The following is a 16,470-nucleotide window of genomic DNA, read 5'->3' on the forward strand; positions in this document are numbered from 1 at the left end:
AATAATAAATTGAGGTAAATTTTTTTCCCTCTCCACTCCACTCAAGCAGGCTTGTAAATCTACCCTGTCTTACAAAAGGGCAAATTATCATCTCCAAACCATTAGCACCAGTTTCTGGGGAACCTTCTAGAACTAAGGCTCTATAGCCCCTATATTTATTTATTTATTTATTTATTGTTCACAGTGCCCATAATACATGTATAAAGACCGTGTGTGGAAAACAGTGCTATGCCCAGATTTTTATTATTATTAAAGACTTGGCAGAACCAACAGAATGCTGATGAACCAATTCTCTGATGAGAGCAGAGAGATAGAACGTCTAGACCTGAACCAAAACCAGTGCGACCGTTTGCATGGCAATTTTAAATACAAAGAAAGGTCTAAAAGATGATTTGCATTGCAGTTATGAACAAATGAATTCTCAATGTTGCCTTAGCCACTCATAATTATTCCTTAAAACTAACAAAGACCAGGCAAGATAGAGGACAATTATAGGAAGGAGAGCAAATATGGAATCAATCTTGTTGCAAGAGCCCAGAAATTACTGTCTAATAATGAAACAATTTGAAGAGAGAAAAATCTGTAAACATTTAGAGGGACAGTGAAGTCAGAGGCAATAAGGAGAGAGATCTGTGAATATCAAACCCTGCCAAGTCCAAAGTTTTCTTCTCTACTCCCTCCACCCCCAACCAGGATTTTAGACTGATTCAATGATATAAATGTTGAAATGAATGTAGAAAGTCACCTCCCCCATTGGAGACGGGGACGGGGGGGCGGGGGAGGGTTGATAATGAGGGTAGGAAAAAGAGTCATAGCAATCTTTAATCTCCAAGGGCACTTTAAAAGCATCTAGTTCAGCTGTCCAACATAGTAGTGAAGGAAAAGAGATCTAGAGGGACTCTGGTTCATCCCAGTTCGACTTGGTTTCCAACTGCACCTGAACCCTGCAACTATTCACACATAGGGATAATGAACTTGAACTGTAGGTTTAGATAATACACATAAGGACAAAGTAAAATCAAGTGCTTGGTAGATGTGAAAAGCTCCCAAAGATTATAGTATAAAATAGAAAGAGGGATGTTAAATCTTGAAAACTTATGCCCTCCGTGGAGATCAGACCATGACATATGTTTCTGCAGTTGGTCATTGCATAAAAGCCAGAGAACTCATTCACCCTCTCGTCCTGTTAAGCCAGGAGTTTTCTCGGGAGATAAAGCTTGCCATTCAGTGAGTATGTTCCTTATCCTTCAAAAATTATTACGTGAAATAGATCCCAAGAGAGTGAAAAACTAGTCCTAAAATTCCGAGAAAGACATTTTATTGCCATTTCCATTCGTAACTTTAACTGTGTGTTATGTAAATGTCAAGTATATATCAAAGTAGGCAGAATCAGATAATAAACCTCTGTATACCTATCACTCAACTTCAACACTATCAATTCACTGTCAATCATGTTCATCCATACTAAGTTTACCCTCTCCCACTTCATATATGAAAGCCCATCATAATGATGTCATCTGATTTTGCCTATAAATATTTAGAATGTTTTTCAAAAAAATACCCATTTTTAAAAAAGTATTATCACACTTAGAAAAATTAACAATTCTATATTATGAAATGCCGAGACCACATTCAGATTTTCACATATTCATGAAATAGGATTTCTTTGGATAATTTCTTTCCATTACTATTCATTTATGTTTGGTTTTGTCTTACATCTCTTTTACTAAATTCCAGCCTTCCTTTATCATTCTCTCCTAGCATCTAATTTAATTTACTTATAAATAAGATGTTTTTGTTTTTTTCATTTTGGGTTTTAAGCCACACTCAGTGGGGCTCAGGATTCACTCTTAGCAGTGCTCAGGGGACCATACGGGATGCCAGAGATCCAACCTAGGTCAGGCACGTGGAAGGCAAGCACCCATCCCCTTATAGTATCTCTCCAACCCCAGGTACCTGGATATTTACCTAGAATTTCCCACAGCCTGTTTTACTGAATGAATCTCTTTGTATCCTCCATATTCTTGAATTTTTTATTTATGGCACGTATTTACAATATTGATAATGGCAGAGTTTCATGCATAAAACTTTCCAATATCATACCACCCATCAGAGCATCAGCTTTCCTCCACCATTGTCCCACTGGCCCCCACACCATCCCCTTTCCTCTCCCCAACCCCACGAACAGTGACATGCTTTCTCCTAAAGACCAGTTTCTCCGTTTCTGTTGGCTATGGGCTTTTGTTTTCTTTACATGTTTATATCCCACATATGAAGTAGCTCATTCTATAGCTTTCCTTCTCCTAACTTCACTCAACATACTTTCCCACATCCATCCACATAGCAGCAAATTGCATGATTTCATCTTTTCTTATAGCCAATATTCCATTGTGTAGATGCACCATAGCTTCTTTATATAGTCATTTGTTTTTGGACATCGTGTTATTTTTTGATTTGGACTGTTGTGAATAGTGTATAGGAGTGCATGTGCCTTTTCTAAATAGCATTTGGGGGCCCTTGAGAGGTAAATGCCAATAAGTGGAATTGCTGAATCATATGGAAGCTCAATTCCTACATTTTGGAGAAGTGTTCAAGTTGTTTTCCAAAAAGGTTGACCCAGGCAATGTTCCCACCAGCAGTGGTGAGGGTTTTTCCCCCCACATCCATGCAAACACTTCTGTATTCTTTCTGATGTGTGCCACTTTCACTGGTGTGAGAGCACACTTTACTGTTTTAATTTTAATTTCCCTGCTGATAAGTGATGCAGAGCATGTTTCATATACCTTTTGGCTATCTGTATGTCCTCTTTGGAAAAGTTACTGTTCATTTCTTCCCCATTTCTTGCTGGAGCTGGTTGTTTTCTTTCCCTGTAAAGTTTTACCACTTTTTGTATATGTTGGATGTTAAACCTTTGTCAGATGAGAGGTGAGCAATTTTAATTGATCCCATAAAGCTGCAGTAATCAAAACATTGTGGTACTTGAATAAGGACAGACTTTCACACAAACATAATTGAATAGAGAGTCCAGAGACAATCCTCGGGAATATGGAGAGTTAATCTTCAACAAAGAAGCAAAAACATATGAAGTGGAGCAAGGAAAGTCTCAACAAATGGTGCTCAGAAAACTAGTGAGTCACATGCATAAAATAATAATGATAAAATAATAATAATAGCTCTATGTAATACTATGCACAAAAATAGGCCAAAAACCTTGATTGCAGATTTGTATGCATAAATTATATTGAGGAAAATGTAGGCAGAACCCTTCATGAATCTAGATGCATTCTCAGTGATTCAATGTCATTGGTCAAGCAAATAACAAAAATAAACAAATGTTATTGTATCAAACTAAGAAGCTTCTTCATTGAGAAAGAAATGACCAGAATAAAGAGACACCCCATAGGCTGGGAGAAAATATTTCCCCTGTATTAGTTGAGAAGATCCAGAAATGCGCTGTCCAATTGATAGCCATTTAGATATTTACATTTAAATTAAATTCAAAAGTCAGTTACTCAGTTACACTAGCCACATTTCAGGGGCTCAATAACCACGTCACTTGTGGCTGTGTGGGAGCAAAAGTACAGAACATTTTCACAGGTGAAGAAAATTATATTGAACAAGGCTACTCTAGAGGCTTAATGCAGTCCTATGAGGTTGTTATGATGAGAAAATATGTTCTTGCAAACCTGGACATTGAAAAATGAAATAAAAATGGAAGAAATCCATGTATTTTTAAATGTCTATAAATGGGATACTTGCAGATTTTATTATTTGCTTTTGGTTTCCAATGTTCTCTTTAGAATTTAGCCATGCTGATATATTAATATAAATATATATCCTTATTGCTTCTCATAGTAGGCAGTATTTCTTTGTTAGAATGTGTCACAGTTGATTCATTCTCTTTTTCAGTAACATTTAAATCACTGTCCACTTTTTAAAAAACATACACTGAGTTTTACTGCACAGCCTTGCATGCCTTTGGCTTCTTGTTACAAATAAATTAAGAGGGCAACTTCTAAGTGGAATCCCCAGGGCATTGCCTGTGTTCAACTCTGGTTCTTATGCCCAGTCTCTATCCAAGATAATTATACCAGAATACACTCACATAATGAGTGTAATATTGACTGACTTCCTTATGATCTCAAAACTAGGTAGTTTTCACCGCTAACTTTTACTTGTCTCAGTTACATATATATTAGAAGTGTATAAACACAAGTATGAAAAGAAAAGAGGAGGAAAATTTAGAGAGGGGAAATGTTTTACCTAAATCAATCATGTTTTGTTTTGTTTTTTTCTTTTTGGAAAAAAAAACCCTCTAGGGCCCAAAGTTAACATTTGTTAAATAAGAACACTGAGTACAGAGGGAAAAGTATGGTTTTTCAGTACTGTTTGGTATGGTGACACCAGTCAGAATAAATTTTTACTTCACAGGTTTTCATAAAAAATCATGTAGCATATAAAAATGATTAGCTATGAGATTCTTTACTATTCTCTCCTTTTGTTTGTCAAGGGTATGCTTCTATTACTGGGGAATGAACCTAGGGCTTCATACATGTGAGGAATGCCCTCCACCACTGAGGCACAGCTCCAGCTACTTAGTTTGTTATTTCATGCTAAAAAGGATCTTCTTAGAGAGCCAACCTATTGGTTGCACAGCCATGTGCCACTTACGCTGTTTCTTCATTGTGCAAATGTCAGACTGTAAGCTCACAAACCTGAGTGGCATAGACTCATCATACCTAATCTGTACAGTGTAGCTTACTGGAATCACTATCAACCATTCAGATGGTTGTTGAATATGTTGTTTAAGTGGCATATGACTACATTTGATCCAAGTGGCTTCCAACTCAGATGGTATCCCAGTGAAGCTTTCCTCCAATTTTGCCATCTTATTGCCTCATATGATTGACTTTATTCCTCTATGTTCTATTATATATCACCTAGAATCCTCTTCCTCTGTGCATGATAGAAACCAAAACTAGAGAATAAACTGCAGATGGGGACTTTGTTTGGAATAATGCCAGGGACCTGGGGAATACTGCTGACTTCTCTTTGCTTATTTATGAGCTGTGTGGATGAGGTACATTGCTTTACTCTGCTAACTCTTAGAATTGCTATATTTGCAATGGTTGCTTAAAAAAAAACTCTTAGAGAAGGATAGGATGACTATAAAGCAAGAGTGATTTCTGTGATTGGACAATCCAGAAACAATTTGATGTGTCTTCCCCATTAAATATCTGGCACCATGCCAGACCTTGTGAGGGACACACAGATAGGTAGAAATTTGCCCCTGCATTTAAGAATTTTCAGTTGAAACAAGGTTTTCCTTTAACTATGCTAACTATAGCCATTACAATTTTGTAGTCAGACGTTTACTCTAAGTTCATTCCATTTTGATCTTTGTAACATATTTCCAAGATTGTTCAGTACTTCTTTATTGTGTGGTAAGTCTTATAATGACCCTTGGCCAAAAGTCATATTTTTTGCCTGCCCTATGTAACTCCACGCTTTCTTCTCCATGAAACTTGGAGTGTAAATAACTTCAAATAAAATCCTCCTGGAAATTTGTGGTGCATACCACACACAAGAGATGGGGGAGGGCGGCTGGAGCAATAGCACAGCGGGTAGGGCATTTGCCTTGCACTCAGCCAACCCGGGTTCGATTCCCAGCATCCCATATGGTCCCCTGAGCACCGCCAGGGGTGATTCCTGAGTGCAGAGCCAGGAGTAACCCCTGTGCATCACCAGGTGTAACCCAAAAAGCAAAAAAAAAAAAAAAAGAGATGGGGGAGGTAACATAGAAATGGGAGTGTCCCTGCATTAGTGAGAATTTCCTCCATATTTTCTTTATTTCACTGAATACCTTTATTCCACTCCTTCAGCAGTTGGTAGTCTAACAAATATGGTACCAAAAACCATGATGCTAACACAAAACACATTTCCTTTCAGGCTGGTGATGTGTTGGTGAGGGGGTAGGGAGAGGAGATTGGCCTCTTCTGTTGGAGTTGATTATGTAGAGTACCTTACATCAGCAAGTGACAACATACTGATGTTTATAGCTGGGGTGGGGCTAGGGACAGTGAGCATGCTCATGCAGCATGTGTGCCTATATGTACTTGTATGAGAGATGTATGTATAGGTGTCTTCTCAGGAACAACAGGAGCAAAGAAACAGCATCTGAAAGAGGCAAGGCCAGCACACTGTCCATCTTGAAGCCATTCTAGCTTTATAGTGTCTGAACTTCAAAATGAAACCTTTCTGAAGGTTATTTAGTGGTGGCCATGCAAGACTTCCTGAGACTAGAAGTTTGGCTCATTGAGCCTCATCTGGCCACCAGGACATGAAAGAACCCTTTGCAAACAACAGCCTGGTGGCAAGAGTGTAAATGATTCCAAAACAGCTGGCTGATATGTTCCTGAAAGTTCTGGGAGGATGAATAGTTTAAAAAGAAAAAAAAAAGGATCTGGTCAATTAGACATTAGCAGACCAGTTGACTAGTCCTGAACTTGTCTACTTGGAAAGGGGTGGGATTAGACACTGGTGGCACCTTAAATAAAGTGTTCCAGAAAACAATCCAGTTTTCTACCAGTAGAGGATGGTTAAGTCCACTGAAATTAGGTTAAATTGCATACTGTAGTCCATCTCCATGTGCCATTATGTTCATTCATTTTTCTACAACAAAGCATAACATAATGCTAAGCTGAATCAGATCAAGTATCAAAGAGTGCGAGTGGGTTAGGCATAAAAGGGAAAAATCATGAGATTTTATGAGTCTGTCATTGACTCCCATGACAGAGCTGCCTACATCATCTGAGCCTCAATTTCCAAACCGTTTTGAGGAACCTCAGGGCCAGGGAGACAAAAAAGAGTCATTAGTGTTCCTACTGTGTCCAGTCCGGGTTCCACTCCACCACAGTCCATACCTTCCTCTCCCTCCGCCCCTAGCTTCTCCATTTGCAGCCCTGAAGGCCCCAGCATCGCTGGAGTGACCCAGTTAATTGGGACACTGCAGGCCCGGGCAACACAGCATCCCCCGGATCCTTGTATTTTGGGATAGCCTGGCTGGCTGAGGGGCTTTCAGGCATCCTATGCATGTCCTGGGCGCGTCCTTCATTCCCCTTTTCCCTTCCCCCCCCCCAAAAAAAAAATAGAACATGTATATTTCACGAACTGCTGGGGAGATCAAAATAATAGGAGGGTTGGGAGAACTCCCCTTGAAATAGTTGACCACTATTTTAACAGAAAAGGACGAACAGATAGGGTCTGATTCCTGGTCCTAGGACGAATTCCCTCGACTCGCCCCAAAGCAGGCATCGTGCCTGCACCGCTGCCTGCTGCCTCCGCACGGCTCAATGTCTCTCTCTCTTCCTCCTGCAGCCAGCTCCTCCCTGAAGAAGCGATTCAAGCGGCGGGAGATCGAAGCCATCCAGTGCGAGGTGCGGAAGATGTGCCACTACACCAAGATTCTGTCCACCAAGAAGAACCTGGACCACGTGAACAAGATCCTGAAGGCCAAGCGGCTGCAGAGACAATCCAAGACCGGCAACAACTTCGTCAAGAAGCGGCGAGGGCGGCCCCGGAAGCAGCCCAGCCAGTTCGACGAGGACTCCAGAGACCAGATGCCGGTGCTCGAGAAATGCATCGACCTGCCCAGCAAGAGAGGCCAGAAGCCCAGCCTGAGCCCGCTGGTGCTGGAGGCCGCCGCCAGCCAGGACGCCGTCATGGCCACCATCGAGGCCGTGATCCACATGGCCCGGGAGGCCCCGCCCCTTCCGCCGCCGCCCCCGCCCCTTCCGCCGCCGCCGCCGCCGCCGCCCCCGCCGCCGCCGCCGCCGCTGCCCAAGACCCCTAGGGGTGGCAAGAGGAAACACAAGCCCCAGCCGCGGCCGCCGCCGCCCCCTCCCCCGCCGCCGCCGCCGCAGCAGCCACAGCAGCCGCAGCAGCAGCCCTCCCCGCAGCAGCCCCTTCCCCAGGAAGAGGAGGTCAAGGCCAAAAGGCAGAGGAAGGCCCGGGGGAGCGAGAGCGATGGCCTTCCCTAGGGGGGGCACGAGGGTCGCGGCGTCTGAACTGGGGACGGCGGGCAGCGGACCCCGGGAACTGCAGAGAGTCGTCGGGGTGCGGCCGGGCACGTCGCGAGCTCCGGCCAGAGCAGAGGCAGGGGACACCTTCCAGAGAAGCGGCTCTGTGCTGGTTTGGGTTTTTTTGTATTTTTTTAACACTCCTCCCCCCCGCCCCCCCAACACACACACGCCCCCCACCCCCCGACGGCAGTTCCCCAGCCAAGTGGCGCTTGCATAGGGCTGATCCAGATCCCGGATGGGCCAGAGACCCCTCACGGAGGTCGGGGAGGAGGGGGCACCGGCTGGCCCTGACCTCCCGCCGTGCCCAGGCGCGCCCTGGATGTCTCTGCATTTGCTGGCCAGGAAAGTCAAGGGAAACTCCCTCCATGGGAAAACATTCCAAGGGGAGCGGGGGAAAAAAGCTGCAACTCGTGCCACTGGCTTTGTTGTCATCCACTTCCATTGATTTGGGTTTTTGTTTGTTTTGTCTCTTTGGGGGGCTTTTGGGCTCCGCTGGGCTTTCGGGCGCCAATATCATCTTCAGGTGACCTGAATCTTTCCGTTAACAATACTGTCTCAGATGGAACCGTTTCAACAGAAGGTGGAATTCTAGTGCTAGGCAACCTTAGACAAATCATAGTCTTCTGTACGCCCTCTCCCACATGCTGTGATACTTAGCCTCATCGGTTCTTTTTTCCCCATTGTACTTCCACTTCCCTTTTCATTAACTTCCTTGCTGCCTCCTTTTCCTTGGCACACCCCCTAAATAACGGAAACCTTAACTTTGTCGTAACGTTCACCCTTAGCATGCCGTGAATCCCAATCATCATGTGGAACAGATACTCATTAATGATAGAGCCTTCCTACTAAGCGATTTAGAGCAGCCGAGGGCTTGCTGGCCCAGGTGTCAACCAGGTTATTTTTTATACTTAAAACATATCGACAGAGAATAGGCAGAATAAGATGGTTTTCATACCTGCACAGCAAATGGAATAACTGACAAATCACCCAGGACTGAAATTTCAGAGCCAACCCAAAAGATAAGTGTCTAACAATGCCTTGGTATGTGACTTTTTAAAACAATACAAATAATTATCATAGGTTATTGGTAAACAGGAAACACGAAAACAATAGAATTTCATTATCCCTTGATAATTATTTCTTAAAAGCAAATGGGAGTAAGTGTTCTTATCTGGAGAAAAATAAAAGAAAGAAAATGCTCAAAGGGTATCACCACTCCAATTATATATCAAGCCACCTTGGACGAAGTATCCAAACTGTGGTTGCCTTAATAAACAAACATTTTTTGTACATAATGTAATTATAAATCTATCAGTCTGCATGGATGCAAACTGTGTGTGACAAATCGTCTTTTAAATGGTCAATTTCAGCTGTACGTTTCATCCAAGTTGTACTCTAACCATTGGTTTAGCGTGGACAGATATTCCATCTTTATTATCCATTTCCACAGCCCAAGTAAAACATGTTAAGAAGACTCACAATGAATATGAAGTTATTCCATTGCCGTAGATGTATTCTAAAAGTCTGGTGTGGAAATTTCAAATAAGTATTTTCAATTCCCCCCACCCCCTCCTCCCCTTATCTTCCCCAAGACATCAAACACCTGGTATGGTAGATTTTAAAAAGAGAGACACCGAGAGACTAATGGGAATTTGAATATCTGGTTTACCTCCAAATTAGGTGGTATTTCAGGAAGTTGGGATGGGCTAGAAATTATCACTTCAAAACACATAATTTCCTAAGTGAGAGGTGAATTTTTGTCAGGAACATGAGAATATGGGATGAGGTGTCTATGAGACTAAATTTGAAAATTCCAAGTTGATAGGCTCGCAATTATCACAGCTCTGTCATGTACCAACAGTTGCTTAAAATTGCCTCAGAGTCCAGTTACTTTGCATTGTCACCTTGGACTTGACATTGTTTGCTGCCCAGTAGATCAGTCACATTTCATCCTAGCAATGTGGAAGTGTAAAGAAATGCACTCTCCTGTTCTTTAAAACTTATGTTGCAGATACTCAGTGTGTGGCTTAGGTTCACCTTTGGCATTTCACACAGGTTGAAATACAAAATCAGAGCAGCCACTTTCAATTTGTCATTCGTAAGCCATGTCAGAGGGGTTCCAAAGTCACCCAAAAGGAAGGTTTCAATTAGCCCCACTAACCCTGCCATTCCAAGGAAAAAGCAACCATTTTCATTCCAATTAAGCCATAAGGTTTCTCTCCTGGTGGATTTTCAAAGTCATTTTCTTCATTCTTTTTTTTTCCCTCTTGCTTCTGATGTGATAGTGTTTCTCCCACCGTCTGACAGCAGATGTGAAGTCCTCCTGCAGAGGAGAATGAGCAGGCTCTGCTCAATGTAAGCATCTTTGGAAAGGGACCCAACCCTGAAAGGGCCCTAACCTCTAGGAGGTGACAATTTGCCAATTAGGAAGCCTTCCAAACAATGCAAGATATGCCAGAAAGATTCATCAGAGGTGCACACTTAATCATGAATCCAGTCCTCCAGTTTTCAAGTGAAATGCAAATCCTCGACTTTGGCACCCTAAGAATAGATTAAAACTTACAGAAAACGAAACTGAAACATGCTGAACAGCTGTTTAGAGGTGGAAGTAAGCCCTTTTGATCATCTACCTACCCAGCCTCCTCACCACCACCCACTCCTCCCTTAGTATCGCATTACTTTTTCATTTTCTTCTTTTGCTCTTTCGCTCTTGATCTCCATTAACCTAACTCAACCACATTGAGCGACTCGCATTATTTTCTAACCAACCTCATTTTACTGGCCTCTCGTTTTTAATCGATGCTCAGAGTCAGCCCCCACTACTTAGTTCCTTGGTTGCAGAACCAGGATGAGGACCCAGCTCTCCAAACTCCAGTGATCTCTCCTCACCCAAAACTGCTTTCTGTGGCTGCCTTTCTTGTTGTGGGTGTCATTTGGAATGTTCCAAAATCCATAAACAGTTATGCAAAATATTTCATGATAAGAACCCCCTTGGTTTTCTTTGCCTTCTTCTGGAATATTTGCCTTCCGTGAGCAGCAGGCATGAACCCTCAGAGTCTGATTAGGTTTGAGCAAAAGGAGATGAAGGTAGAAAGACCTCCTTGAAGGTAGTGATGGGACTCTGGATCCTTGGCCTAAGTGTCAAAGGTACCATTTGCTTTTCAGCCTCTGGTCTTAAATGAAGAACAGAAGTTGCACTTCTATCTGCCTGCTCTGGATACAACGCAAGGTGGGGGATGGGAGGGAAAAATAGAAGAGAGACTGGTCTGTGATTTGGCAGGACACAGATCAACAACCACTGACTAAGTGACTAAGGGTTAACAGAAAATTATTGTGTTAATTTGGCTGCGATCTAGGGTGGGAGGCCATGTTTGATGTCAGTCAGAAAGTGTGCTCTGTGCATTGCTGGGTCTATAAATAGGATAGCAAGTGGTGACAGAATAACAGTGTAAGGTGATGTGACATACTACATGTAGATCAAAAGGATTTGGTTTTAGGACTTAAGGAGAAAATCTCACTCTTACAGCTTATTATCCAATAAGATTCTGATAATGAGCTTTCGGAGAATATTTTTTTTTCCTTACCCCTAGGAAGATTTACCTGGGAACTGTCTAAAAGTCTCTACATTTCTTTCCGAAGCCTTTAAATGCCAACTCTAGCATGGAGAGAAGAGGGGGTGGCAGAAGCCGAAATGCCTCAAAAGCCATTTAAGTGTTACACTGCAGGATTTTCCGTCCTTTTCATTATGTAAAAGTAGATAAATATAGACAATTCTCAACACTACCCTAGAGTATACAAGGTCCAAATGCCAGAGCTTACAAATGATGTCATCACAGTGCCTAGAAACTTGAACTGTAATATACCGTAGCATTTTCTTGGTGTTTTTTTAAAATTTCTCTCCACAATACAAGGCTCTCCTGCCTCTTATTTCTTGGAGAGTCCACCCCACTGTTGAGCCTTCCTTCCTTATTGGACTCAGTCACTTGGGGGACAGTCTTTGAAGCACATATCAACCAAGGGAGAAACTTCCTGGATAATTGTTGCCTACTTACCCAGGTACCATAAACACTAAAGGGAGGGGGAGATTAGAGAGAGCTGCCCCAGTCAACACAGAAGGGTAATTCCACCTTCGGTTGGTGTCTTTCTTTTTCTTCCTTTTTTTTTAAAAAAAAATCTATTTCTTAAATAATAATAAATGCACATGATGTGTTAAATATGTATATATCTATTTCAAAAGAAAGAAAATGGGGCACAAGATTGTCTTACAAGTCGTGCTGGCTAATTTTTAGTTTGTATTCATAAGTGGTTTTTAAAAGCCTTTTTTAAAGTGTAATTTGCATGTTCTACTTTGATTGTATGTAAACATATTTTAGAACAAAAAATGTATTTGTATTTTATTGAATATAGAGGCAAGAAAAAATTGTACATTGTTTGAAATGTTCTTTTTGTAACAGTTTTTATTCATAAAGCATTTTTGTACATTTAAAATGAACATGGACTTGCTGTTATTTGAGGCGTAGAGACATCTGGCATGCTTTACTGTCATGCTCCTCATGGTCTTAGATGTTGGGTTTTAAACATTTTTTCTAAAAGAAAGCTCAGTCTTTTTCGCTACCAGATCAGGTTAGCACAGTATAGAGCACTTAACTATTAAAAAAAAAAGTTAATCCTATTCATATGTTATTCATTGTGTGAAATTAAAGACATTCAATTCAGTCTAACATGAGTTGTGAATTCTTTTGTTTTATTTTCCATCTGGTTCACATCACTAAGGAGTTTAATAGCATTTGGGGGTCTTTGCTCACACCCACTGGATATAGAATCATTGAGAAAATTCTAACCAAACCTCTGCCTTTTGTATGAATCTGAGAAGCATATTTATCATGGACAAGATTTGAGTCTGATTTACTGGGTTACTGTTCAGAATGTAATATACCTGGACATAAAGACAGGCTGATTCAAAGAACCAGTCAGGCCTTTGCTTAAAGCAATCAAAGTGTATTTAGGACTGTTCCATTCTGTCCTAAATTTTCAGAAGAACGTTATGGATAGGGATTAAGCTTTCTTACTAAATATCCCAGGATGTCAGATATCTAAAGAATAGATCCCTGGCTGGACTTAAAGTTTTACTGAAGTGATAGCAGAAAAGGCCGTTTAATCAACCACAGACAGTTACTGATCATCTACTCAAAGTCTACCGTCTGAACAAAACCATAAGGCAATGGCTTGATTCTAACTCTGTGGGAATGTACAAGGCCTGAATGGGGAAAACAAACACTGTTCTGAGCAAAATGGCACATGATGACAGGGAAATGGGATCTTCGAAGAAAGGTGGAGCTCTCAGGCAGCAATTTCTCCTCTTCCCCTTCGCTCAGTCCGAAGGCCTAAGTGGCTTTTGAACACCCATTTAAAAATGGAATTGGCACACTCGACACTCTGTAAGTGTATTTAAGTCTGTGCACTTTTTTTTTTTTTTTGCTTTCACTCTTTCTCTTTGTATGAGCATCTTTTGAAAGCAGTAAGTAGGAAATGTTAGAAGTAGTTCTGCCTTCCTGCCTGCCTGCCGTCTGGTCCTTGTGAAGAGATGATGACTGGGATCCGAAGCACCCACCTGTGGATTGATGGAAGTTGATGGGATAAAGAGAAGCCTCTGAAAGGAGAATCCTAGGATAATGTGTCCATGGTTGGAGCACTTGTGCTTTTTCAGCACCCTCCTGAGATTAAGATAGCTTGCAACCTCTAGTAAAGGATTTACCCCATCTTTCTTCGCCAGTGCCAATTATATTCAACAGAATCAGGATATTAAGCAATACATGATGCTGGCTCCTTAGACTCCATGTTTCTGAAGTCGACAGTGATGTCTGCAAGTGTCCTGACTCTCTCCCCACCAGGCTCCCGTGCAGGACAAAGCTGTGGTTGTGGAATACATGAGCTAAACTTTAAAGGTTTGGGTTTGGGGGGGGGTTGTTTGTTTGTTGTCATCAATCCATAGCAAGACCATGTGCTAAGAAAGATTCTTCAGAAAGTCAGCTCACTCATGCATGTGGCTGTTTTTTGTTTTTGTTTTTTTTTTTTGCTTTTTGGGTCACACCCAGCAATGCTCTGGGGTTACTCCTGGCTCTGCACTTGGGAATCACTCCTGGTGGTGCTTGGGGGGCCATATGGGACGCCGGGGATCAAACCCAGGTCGGCCTCGTGCAAGGCAAACACCCTACCCACTGTACCATCACTCCCAGCCCTACATGTGGCTATTCTAAATCTCAGCATATAACTACAGAGATAGAAGGAACTGGTACTTTTTAATGTACCTGAAGCTCATTCAATTTATTTAGATTTGAGACCCCTTCTACCAGACTATCAGAAACTTAGTTCCACCCCTATGATATCCTTTTCTATGCCAAAGGAAGAGAAGTTTCAATTTGCTCCAATTTCCTTCCAGAATGTCTGTGCTACCTCTATAGTTGCCTGATTTCTAGGTATTTGAAACTGAAGAGGCAAAGGTCAACGTCTGGTTGCTACTACCTCCCCTACGCACACTCTCCTGTCAGATATTGCCCCAAGCAGAGGAACAAAGTGAGGCAAGTGGCCGGTACAGAGGAGAAGGTACTTGGAGCAGGTGGGTCTATTGGAAATCAAGTACCCCTTCAAAATGTTGTCAGGATTTAGGTTTCATGGGATGGGAACCCAAAGTGTTTTCCTAAGGTCTTAAAAATCTCTGTATAGGTCATTGAGATCCTGAAAAAGGGGACCCAGGATTATGAAGTGGCAAGCATTTCCCCTGTGATCTCACTAACATTTTCATGTTTAAGGGAAATATCAATATCCAGATTTTTTTCATTGTTTAGAAGCTGCCAGAATACACCTTCCTAAAGTGTCATAAGTTCTTTGGTTTCCAGATTAAAGGAAACACCAGTTCCAAAGTGTTATTCACATCACATAATTCTAAAATGGGGAAGAAATATTAAATTGGAAGCCACACATTCACACATAGTTAAGCTTATATTTTTAAATGTAATTCTCTCGTTAGTGGCTAGAGAACTGGGATAAAATTGAAAAAACCTGGAAGGTATTGCTACTTGGTCACTGAGGTGTTCCATGGCCAGGAGCAAAGTTCCTTTGAGTCTCACTAGCTGAATTAGACCCTTACTTAAACTCTCAGTGATACCTACAATAAGCCTAAGTCTCCAACTTACCATTTGCTACCTTCCAAAGAGGTCCTACATTTCGTTTCCAACGTCATCCTCCATCACTATATATTCAATGGCATGATAGGATAGCTGCCTTGTCCTAGTCTATTCTAGCCTAGGAAACTTTGTGTGAAAGTTTGAGAGAAATTAGGGCTGGAGCAATAGCACAACGGGTAGGACATTTGCCTTGCAGGTGGCCAACCCGGGTTTAAATCCCAGCACCGCCAGGAGAAATTCCTGGGTGCTGAGCCAGGAATAACCCCTGAGCATCGCCTGGTGTGACCCAAAAAAGAAAAAAAAAAGGAAAGTTTGAGATAAGTTAATTATTTTTAAAAAATTAATTTTGAGGATATAAAATCAAGTATTCCTTCCCTACTTTCTGCTTTCCTTTCTTTCCTACTGAATATTACCAGGTAGGAATGAGAAAGGAGAGGAGAGAGAGAGAGAGAGAGAGAGAGAGAGAGAGAGAGAGAGAGAGAGAGAGAGAGAGAGAGAGAGAAGGTTTCACTGAGCTTTATTCAAGCAAAAGTAAATCATGACATTTTAGTACATTTAGGTAACCACTCTCTGCCAACCTAAATATACTCCTTTTGGTTTTAAATCAAACTCTTGGGCCACAGCTGGCAATCACTACTCCTACCATTCATTCAGTAACTGTCCTTAGTAACTGCAAGCCAATCCTCAGTCAGGCTGCCATGAAATGTGGCACAGGTTGTTTCCTGAACAAAGGAGAACTGGCTGAATCAGAAACTATGCCAAGTCCAGCTTGGGCTTCTTTGGTGAGATTGAACCCACAGCATCATTACTGACCTCCAGATCTGCCAATACGGAGATGTCTGCTAGAGAATAGCTGTGTACATTGGGGTTCAGTATGGATGCATAATCTTCTTTCTGGAAGTTACTGGCTGTAATGACCAAAGGACAAGGGTAATGATAGTGTTCTCTGACATAGTACTTCAATTCCCTGAGAACTCCAGCATCAACAGCCCTGGAGTGGAACGGAGTAGGGTATGTGAAAATGATGAGGCCAGCCACGTTGAGTGATACACAGGCACCATAGAGGTGTGTACAACAGGCTCTTCAGTATGGTAGTGTGCAGGTGTAAAAATGTCATCACCAGTGTCTGCAACCCCAAAGACAATTCAACAGATTCTTACTACCCCCCACACACCATACACACACACACACACACACACACACAC

General features: G+C 41.9%; 1 protein-coding gene across 1 annotated transcript in view; it reads left to right on the forward strand.

Moving 5' to 3' along the window:
* The window catches only part of SETBP1 (SET binding protein 1), a 372,368-nt gene extending 359,564 nt beyond the window's left edge, over window positions 1-12,804 (forward strand). The window contains exon 6 of the mRNA XM_055125505.1: window positions 7,378-12,804. Within this exon, the coding sequence (XP_054981480.1) occupies window positions 7,378-8,039 (662 nt within the window). The 3' untranslated portion in view covers window positions 8,040-12,804. The remainder of the gene's footprint in view (window positions 1-7,377) is intronic.
* The last annotated feature ends 3,666 nt before the right edge of the window (window positions 12,805-16,470 follow it).

Source organism: Sorex araneus, chromosome 2, assembly GCF_027595985.1.
Source record: "Sorex araneus isolate mSorAra2 chromosome 2, mSorAra2.pri, whole genome shotgun sequence".
NCBI classification, from domain to species: Eukaryota; Metazoa; Chordata; class Mammalia; order Eulipotyphla; family Soricidae; genus Sorex; species Sorex araneus.